At 35.0% G+C, this 9,985-nt stretch overlaps 1 protein-coding gene and 1 non-coding gene across 3 annotated transcripts; both read right to left on the reverse strand.

Annotated features, from left to right (window-relative positions):
• Nucleotides 1-318: 318 nt before the first annotated feature.
• On the reverse strand, nt 319-473 carry LOC121806104. Its single transcript, XR_006051637.1, has one exon. It is a non-coding gene; the product is annotated as a 5.8S ribosomal RNA (ribosomal RNA).
• A 4,857-nt stretch (nt 474-5,330) lies between these two features.
• Nucleotides 5,331-8,790, reverse strand: LOC121802735 (B3 domain-containing protein Os01g0234100-like). Of its 2 annotated transcripts, none has more exons than XM_042202427.1 (7): nt 8,137-8,790; nt 7,959-8,054; nt 7,478-7,509; nt 7,251-7,401; nt 6,955-7,161; nt 6,300-6,390; nt 5,331-6,190 (listed from the first exon to the last, which is right to left on the reverse strand). In XM_042202427.1, the coding sequence occupies exons 1-7, from the start codon at nt 8,269-8,271 to the stop codon at nt 5,454-5,456; spliced, it is 1,449 nt and encodes a 482-aa protein (XP_042058361.1). In that variant the 5' UTR covers nt 8,272-8,790; the 3' UTR covers nt 5,331-5,453. The 2 variants fall into 2 exon arrangements, with proteins under 2 accessions (XP_042058361.1, XP_042058362.1); XM_042202428.1 differs by having other exon boundaries at nt 5,331-6,187; nt 8,137-8,788.
• Nucleotides 8,791-9,985: the final 1,195 nt, after the last annotated feature.

Below are 9,985 nucleotides of genomic sequence, written 5' to 3' on the forward strand. Positions count from 1 at the left end.
AAAATAACAATAATTTAGGATGCAAAAGAAATCGTCCCTAAATTAAGGACAAATTAACTTAATTTTTTTTTTACTTTTTTAGGACGCTTTCATTTGCGTCCTTTAATTTTAGTTGGGACACCAACAATAAGACGCTTTTTAAAGCATTGATGGTATATTTAGAAACACAAATTAATGTCCTTAATTGCATTAAAAATTAATGTTCATTCACGGTTTTTTTATAGTGTAATTGTTTGGTTTGGTGTTGGTGGAATCAGTCGCACATAATTAATTTTGTAATCCGTATTTGAGTTTTGGATTCTTTTTTTATGCGATGCGTGACGCCCAGGCAGACGTTTCCTTGGCCAAATGGCTTCGGGCACAACTTGGGTTCAAAGACTCAATGGTCACGGGATTTTGCAATTCACACCATGTATCGCATTTCGCTACGTTCTTCATCGATGCGAGAGCCGAGATATGCGTTGCCGAGAATCAGTTTTGAGTTTTGGATTCTTATCTCAATTAAATATGGATCAATTCAATATTAGATATTTTTGGAATATTTAACATGCATGGACAAATTAAACCGAACACTCCTTGTATGAAACAAAAAAAAAAAGTAAACCTGACGTTTTCTTCAAAGTATCAATCACTTAATTAAACGCAGTAAATAATTAAGTTTAAGTGAGTTAAAAATAATTAAAGTCGTCTTTAAAAGTATTTATTCCTAAGTTAAAATAAGGTCCCACCCGTTTATTTTTCATTTTATGCTCGTTCTATACTAATATTCCTATAGCATAATCAAAGTAGATAGATAACCAAGCATGACAATTTTACCAAAATAAAGAATTAAGACCACATGCATAATTTACCATTTAAAACTAAGCATAATGTACCCAAAAACTCGTAGTCATTCATGTTTGTCAGATAAGGTAATGAAGTTTAAGATGCTTACATGATTATCATGGACAAACAATTTTGTTCCAATGGGAATTGAGAAGTATTTCAATCTTTTGGTAATTAAAAGCTTGTAATAACTATCCTAAAAAAGCTTGTAATATCTGTTGTAAATAAAACAGATTGTTGATTGGTGTGAAGAAGGTTATGTCCAAAATTGTGGATATGTGATTGAATATAAAACTACAACATTCATGCCATTTTTTCTCAATCTATTTATACTATGTTGTTGATTTCAGACGGGATTAACATCCCTAGTTATATTTGTTCTCAATCTATTTATTAGTCTAGCTTATTGCATAAAACAAAAAATTGTTTCAAATGCCGAATTCTGCATCTAGTTTCTTTCACAATTTTAATCTTACGTTTCAAGGCCTCCTCGCTTTTTTTTTTTAAATAAAAATGCTCAAGCCTGAAAGGGAGGCGAGCCAGAATTTGTTACAAAGAACATGAAAAAACAAAAGCCAAGCATCTAGAGCGACAATCAAACCAAAAACAAAGACAAGGCCGCCCACGAAAAGTCCAACAACAAACCTATAGAAGTGACCAAACAGACCAACACCGGCACAAAACCAGACAACTCACTCAAAGATAAAGCTATCAGACCTGAAGACCATTCCCCGGTTCGTTCGAGCTATGGGTCCTGACCATCTCTTCAAATCATTTAACTTTTCGAGAGCTTGTTCAGGGGAGAAGGGAAAATCATGGCACCAACCCTGAGTCCACAAGCCAAGCTGCCAGAAAAGTTTCCTTTTTTTCCAAAATCCCAGTTTGGATTCAAGCCTTGAAAGACCACCTTATTCCGGATATTTCAAATGGACCATGTAATGACATAGAAAAGTGACATCCAAATATTCTTATCAAACTTTACAAAAGGCGCCACATTCTAAGATATAAGACCTGCCTTTGCTTAGTTTGGGAGACAGTAAGAAAAGTTCCATTCCATTGATGACAACAGTAGTACCACAAGTTGCTGGAGAATCTGCATTTAAAAAAAAGATGATCGATGGTTTCACTTTCATCCTTGCATAGCGCACACCTATCATCATCAATAGTAAGCCTCACGTATTTTTCGATTATGTTAAATCTACCAAATATTTCCCCGTAATTGTGACATAATTTCTCTTGAATCCCACATAATACAAATATAGAGGTGTGATATGTTGCTAACTTTCTTAAATTGCTAACTTTGTTAACTCATCAATGCAGTATATTAAAAATGTCAACACGATGACATTGAAATGTCAACATAAACTTAGTTAATATTTTAATAGAGTTTGTTGACATTGATATCAAAATGTCAACACAAATTTGTGTTTTTTAATGTGATCGTGTTGACATTTTTAATATAATGCGTTTGATGAGTTTAGCAAGTTAACAATTTAAGAAAAATTTAGCATTATAGGCACCTCAATACATATATATGTATTTAAGATGTTTTCCATAAGATAAAGGCGATAATCTTTTATACTAGTATAAGTATTATTACTCCATTCCTTATAAGATAATGGATTCACATTCTTTATTGGAACATCCAGGGACGGAGATAGCGTTGGCCAAGCCCCCGCTCAAGCGGTGGCTTGGCCGGTGCCGAACTCATTACCCAGCCATGACTACCCCGGTGCAGATGTCGTGTCTGTTATATTGAGAAATTTAATATCCGTGAAAGACTTAATTTTTGATGTGTTTTGAGAAGAGAGAAGAAGAATGAGTAAATTGTATCGCCAAAGAAGAAAGAAGAAAGAAGAAGAAAATAAATTGCAGACCGGAGTAGATTTCGCAAGGAGGAAGAAGATGATACGGCGGCGTGTTTATCAGGTTTAGATCAATTGGGCTTTTTAATGGGTTTTGATTAATTTGGTCAAAAGAGCCCAATTTAAATGATTTGGTTTATAACCCATTACTATTTAAAAAGTTAATAAACAAGTTTGGTAATTGAAATAGACTATAATTTATTTTATTTAAATAAATATATTACGTAATTAAACAACTCCATTACATTATTTCTGTATTAAATTTAATTGGGTTCATCTAAATTATATGATATACTTTAAACAAAAGAAGTATATATATTATATGTATATAAATAACTTATTTGAAATACATAAAATCAAATTAAATGAGAAAATAACAAAATTACAACAATTTAGATTAGTTTTGATTCTAATACCTCTTTTCATAAATGTATTTTGATTTAATACCTTATTTAACTTAATATTTTATTTTCCTACATCATGTTGGTTTTCAGATTTCAAACAATATTAATTTTTAAATTTGATATCACATTTTTTTTGTTTTATTTAATTTTTAAAAAATGAACAGAACAACGACTCAAATTAAGTAAACTGATTGTATCTCTCTTTCTTTCTCTATATTATAAATTACTTTTTCAATTTTATTATTATTTAAATATTTAAATATTATTAAAATTTGACTAAAGGCCCATTTTGATCCTTAACATATTGCGATTTTTTTTATTTTGGTCAAAAACAGTATCTTTTGAATTATTCGGTCCATCACAAATAAAAACGGGTCACATTGGGTGAGGCTGAGGGATGATGAAAGGTGGACGTTGTGGCGGAGGTGGTGAGGGAGGTTTGGGTTTAGGGTTTCCGTCAAATTTGACGGAACCGTCCAAAATGGCCCAAATGTGACCCGTTTTTATTTGTGAGAGACCGAATAATTCAAAAGATAATATTAAGGACCAAAATGGGCCTTTAGTCTTAAAATTTTATTAAATTTCAGCACCGGCTAATGTGTATTTCTGGTTCCGTCCCTGGGAACATCCCAATATAAATGGTACATTTTCTTAGCAAAAATTAACTCTTAGTTCTCTTTACCATTTTTTTATTAGAAAAAAATGCTCAAATCATTGAAGAATGATGAGCTAAAGAGCAACAACTACAGAAAACCTAGCCCCAAACAAGCTGCTCCACCCGGCCCCAAACAAGCTGCTCTAGACAGCAGTATACTCAAACAAAACAAAAAAGACAACCAAGGCATGCAGGGCATGACACAACACAACCCCCAAAAAAAGACATCCAAAAAGGTAAAGCCAAGCAACACAAAAAACAAGAAAGAAGGGGGCAGCCATTGATCCTGTAATCAAGCAAGCAACGGGTAGCAAACGAGAGGCGGAAAAGGGTACCACTTCAATCCAGGGAGAGGGCGTAGAATAAGAAAGTCTTGCTTCAGCTCGTCAACAAAGCTGATCAAAGCAGTTAACCTCCAAAAATAGCCTTTGAGTTTGCCCAACTTCTGACATCATTGAAGCTATACATCACTTGTCCGGGTGAAAATGGGAGCTCTGGGCACCATCCTCTCATCCATACACCAAGGTGCCAAAAAAGTCAGTTCTTTTCAAACTCCCAGTTGGGCTTAAATTCATGGAATGTGATCTTATTCTATTTGCTATTTTATTCACTATCTACTTTATTTTCGTTTTTCTCTCTCAGTTATACCATCTCTAATTTTATTTTATCTTTAATAGTTAATCTTTCCACTTAACTCACTAGACAGTAGTATTTTCTTAATTCACGTGTCCAAAAAGCATACATCATTTTACTCGAGATCGATGGAGTAATTTATATATAGTACTCCCTCCGTTCTATAGTAGTGGAGTCATTTTGTCATTTTGGTACGTTCCATAATAATTGAGTCACTTCCTTTTTCAGTTAAAGTCCACACATTTATTCTCGGTTACTTTACTCTCTCTTCATATCTCTGTCTTTTTCATTTTGACTTTATTCTTCCTTTACTTAACTTACTTAACGCAATTTTTCTTAATCTCCGTGCCGAAAAAAATGTCACACTACTATAGAACGGAGGGAGTAGTTTGCAAGTTCGTACAAGGAATCTTAGCTATAAAAAATGGCTAAAATAACAAATACTCCCTACGTGACACACTTTTTTAAAAAATTTATATCTCAATCAAGATGACACATTTCCATTTTTAATAATTTTCTCTCTCCAATTAATTCACCCATTCATTTTTTTCTTTCTCCTATTAAATATTCAACTCATTTTTCTCTCTACATTTAATACTTACACCATTATTTTCTCTCCAGTTAACATCATTATCTAATAACTCCTAAAATCCTGTGCTAAATTACTTACACCATTATTTTCTCTCCAGTTAACATCATTATCTAATAACTCCTAAAATCCTGTGCTAAATTAAGAAATGTTCATTATCTAATAACTCCTAAAATCCTGTGCTAAATTAAGAAATGTGTCGTGTTAGCCGAGATGGATAGAGTAATACATACTAAGTGCAATTAGAAACATTTGCACCTAAAGATACACAAAAACAAATAACCCACCAATAACTAATTAAAACAATACCAAGACTAAATTCTAACAGTCCTATTTTTATACTACTATATAATTGGATGTACTAGAAGAACAAAAGATTTAATCTATATTAGAGAGCAAGCAAATAGCAATGCTAACTACATATACTGTACTAGTCTGTCTTAGAATCAAAGTTGCTAATTTACACGCTGCCTAACACAACATTACCAAGGTGCGTCAACCTCTACTTGAAACTTGAGCTCAAAGCTCTCTTTCTTACTCCTTAACTTCTCTATTTCCTCATCACTTTTCGCAGAAACTTCTCTTAGTTCCACAATCTTTGCTTCATGTTTCTGAATCTCATCTTTGATTCTGTTTTGCTCCTTCTGCACTTCCAAGAACCTTCTTATCTCTGAGCTGTCTTCCGTCTCGAAAGCCAACTTTTGCAGTTCACGTAAACGTGATCGTATGAACCCCACGTTCAAGCCCAGAAGCTCGAAGGACCTCAGAGACTTTTCCCATACTTCAAAATCCTTCCTTGGGTTGGTCGGCTTGCAGCCGCGTATGGAATCAATAATGTTTATAGTTTCGACAATCATACCAGCGGCTAGCTTGCTGTAGAGGCCTGGAAGAAGTCGGTCGTGAAGAAATGAATTCTTGCTGCAGCAGAGTTCGTAGTACTTTCTGTGAATGTCTTCTGGAAGGTCAGAGTCGATGCATACTCCATTCACCACAATGTGAAATTCCTCGATAGTTTTTACATCTTTGAAATGAAAAGATCCGGATAACTTGGCACCTTCTAAGACTTCAGAAGCAACCTCATCACTATCGTTTCCAGAATGTTCCTCTAGCAGACCAATTTGGGGTCCTACCGGACCTGCCTTTTGTTTCTTCTTCTGCACGACCATTATGGGAAGAGATTTCGGACGTCTCTTGGTCTTGCTTTGAGCATCCACAGCTGCTTCAGTATTTGAAGTTTCAGGTTATTTTAACATCCAGCTCACAAGAAAAGAATAAGCGCCACCGTGGGAATATAATTTAAACAAAAAAAAAGAAAATTAACCGCGAACCTGCATCATTTTGCTTTGTTTGTGAATCCAAAATTAGAAGGCTAAGCGCACCATCGACTTCATTCATATCATTTGCTCTTATTATGTATACCTACAAGATGAGAAGACAATATTAGAATCATAATAACAACCAAAATGCTAAAGTTGGATTATTAATAGCACCATGGAGGAAATATTTAGTAGAGAATATGCAAAGACAAATGATTTATAAGAATACAACAAATAGTATTGACAACCTGCCACAGTAATCGGAATACATTTCTCATTCAGCAGTAGATAGTTCAGTTTTAGGACAACAAATGTTCAACTATAACAGTTTCTGCCAATGGACTTATTTATAATTATTGGAATTCATCAACCCAATATGGTACAATTACCTTAAACACCTGAGAGGATTATTACTTTCACAATTTAAAGGTGAGACATTTTGAGAAGATTATTGGTATAATTGATCATAAAAGGAAAATGCTTAACGGTTGCTCTTTTGGATATGAAGATATTGTAACAGTAGAGCGGTGAATAGAATAACTGACTCAGTTAGGAAGGGGTAGCTAGCAACAATTGGCAGCAGTTGAGTGATAAATGTGACATACATAGTCGAGATATGAGAAATATGAAAGCTAAATTGCTATGAAACAGTGCCTGACTGCATCACCTTAAACCGGCAGGGGCCAATAAGTTGGAAGATCAGAACATCCCCTTCGACCAATTTATTTCCGGCAACAAACTTTCTCCATCCAGCACTTAGACCCGTCTTGTTTGAGATATATTTAATTGGAAACTCTTCACCATTTTCATCTTCAAGAATAACTTCAATGTCATTGCCAGGTAAATGTATCTTACAGAATGGCCCAGGAAGACCCTGCACAGAAATGGTAATGCAAATCGAAGGTGAAAATGCTAATGAACAAAAACATTCAAGGCTTAACAACGACACCGCTCCAGACATACCATCCAGAAACAGCTGGCAACATGTGATCTCACTAATGATTTCATGAAAGAAGGATGATCACTACTCAAACTCAACAGGAATTCCTCAGCTCGGATCATGGTAGGTGACTTGATTTGGACAGCAATGTTTGACTCACCACCATCTCCTTTACTGCCCCAAAAGAGAAGATGAGTGTTAGCAAGCACTTTCTATAGAAGGTTTGTGTAGTTTCATGTATGGAACTAACCTCCGTGATCTTCTTCCACTTTCAGGAACACCCTGCTCAACAATTTCCACATAAGTTCAGAGATTAGTGAACAGAATTCACATCCATTCGCCTTGACAGCTCTCCATAACACTAAATTTTCTTAAAGAAAGGCACATAAGGTGCAAAGGGTAGAGCAAGATGCATCATCATAATGAACTATTATTAGCACGGAGTGAGCAAAGAAAAGTTATCAAAAATCACAATTGGAGTTCCTAATATTAGAAAACTGAGTTCCTTTACTATCTTCAGAGGCTATAGTGAAGTCTGCTAAAATAAATTGGGGAAAACAGGAACTGGATATTGTGCATCGCATCCATCTGCTTATCATCTTCTCTGATCAAAACAGGTCAAACTAAAAGCTTTAAATCAACAGAAAACCCTAAAAGCATTAACCAGCAAACCAATTCACTACATTTGAACTTCAAACCACTCTATCATATGAAAACGGGGGGACTCTCACATCTTTCGGTTTCGACGAAGTGAAACTCTTCCTCCTCCGCACAAAATTAGGCGAAATCTCGTCGATCAGCTCCTTCGGCTTCCTCTTCCTCTTGCCCTAAATCCACCAAACAGCGCCAGATCTGATACATTAACAGGAGCAAAAACATCCACAGCAGTATAAAGTTGGGAAAACTCACGGAAACAAGGAGCGGATCAAAACCAGGAACCCGATCCTCACGAATCTGCGCCGTCTCCACCGCTTCCTTCTTCATCTCCTGGTCCTCACCTCCGATGCGGCTCTCCTGATTCTGGTGGACTATTTTGAGCTTCATTTCCTCCACAAGTCAACTTTTTTCAACTCTCCAGGGCGTTAAAGAAAACACCTCTCTCTCTCTCACACACACACACACTCTTCTCCTTCAATTTTCAGGTAGTATCTTTATATTTATAATAAAGAGAGTGATACAAAAACTGGAATCAATAAATATGCAGATATTTTGGAGAAGAAGGCAATGGAGATTTGGGATTCAGGATCTGCAATTACAGGCCGCTTTTTAAAGCACGATTCCAGGGCCTGGAAAACTCTCACATTAATATGGATTATTTTTTAGCAAGAACATCAATTTTTTTGGAATTTAATTGAAACAAACTTTCATTTAGAAAGAAATCAACTGGATTCCGATTGAGATTGAGAGTTGAGACTATGATTCCTATTGAAAATGGTAAAACAAAAAAACACAATGTACCAATTTCAAAGGTTTTCATTCTACAAAAATGTTGCATTTTCACTGCTAAGTTGAATATTTGTTTAGAAAATAGAAATAAGGAAATGTTTGATTCGTTACTGAAACAAGTTTTTGGTCCAATTTCAATCCAAGTCGTAATGGAATTTAGAGTTTATTAAACTATTATCAGTGTCTTCTGCATGGAGCATGTTGGAGTGCAATCATTTTGAGGCGAAAAAAGTCTTAGTAATTTTAAAATCAATGTCAAAATTAAAAAGATTTGTTTTTTTTTTTTTAATTTCTACGGTTCTACCTGTCGCTCACCTCCTTCAACACATCTCAAATAGACTCAATTCAAATGTTTCTGATAATGGTAAGCAATGTTATTAGAGCTCTTGATCTCATAAGAATTACTCCTCATTCCTCTCATTAATGTTAGGTCGTCGTAGTTCTTTTTGGGCCATTTTGTTACAGTTATAATTTTTTTTTGATAGAAAATAACACACTTAGTTTATTTTAGGGTATTTACATTGAATACCCTTTGGCCATGCCACAATTTCAATCACCTCATCATTCTTTTATTTTTTCTGACCATAATGGACACCCTCTCCACACATTAATTTGCACCTTTCATTGTTTCACTTTTTTATTGATATACGAGACAATATATAACACGGGTTATGTTTATATCCGATAGTTCTACTTCCCTAACGCGCTCGAAGATTAAACTGAACACAAAATTGTTTGTTTCTTGAGACGAACGTGTCATAGCCGTTCTTACTAAGGATAACAAGCACGGTTAAGTTATGACTAAGAGAAGCGAGAAAGAAATAGAAAAAGAAAATAATAACATTACGACAGCATTTAACTAAAAACTTAACTAAATACTCAAAACTTCCAAAAGAGTATTTAGTGATATTAAATCATAAGGAAAAGAATCAATGCAGAATATAAGTTTCAAAGAAGTCAATGTCATCATAGTACTTTTAAAGAAAATGGAAGATTTTAGAAAATAAAGCAGCAGAATAGAATTCTAGCGAGAGTTAGAGAATTCTGTGACTGATGTGGGACGGAATGGTGTCACTCATTGTCATAGAGAGCTCGGTTGTCTTCCAATTTTTTACTGTGGCAGCGGCGTAAGCAATGCCGGTACGGCTGGTGCTGTCACCTTCTCTTTTGGCATTGCCTCCTCGATGTCTAAAGCTCAGCCTTAGACTCAGTGTAGGATAGTCTCTCATGACTAGCCAATGTCATCCGAATTTCGTGCTTGAATCTCTCTGGCATCTTATCATCAGTTACCACTTGCATACCTTGACATGTC

This window comes from Salvia splendens, chromosome 5 (genome assembly GCF_004379255.2).
Source record: "Salvia splendens isolate huo1 chromosome 5, SspV2, whole genome shotgun sequence".
NCBI lineage: Eukaryota > Viridiplantae > Streptophyta > Magnoliopsida > Lamiales > Lamiaceae > Salvia > Salvia splendens.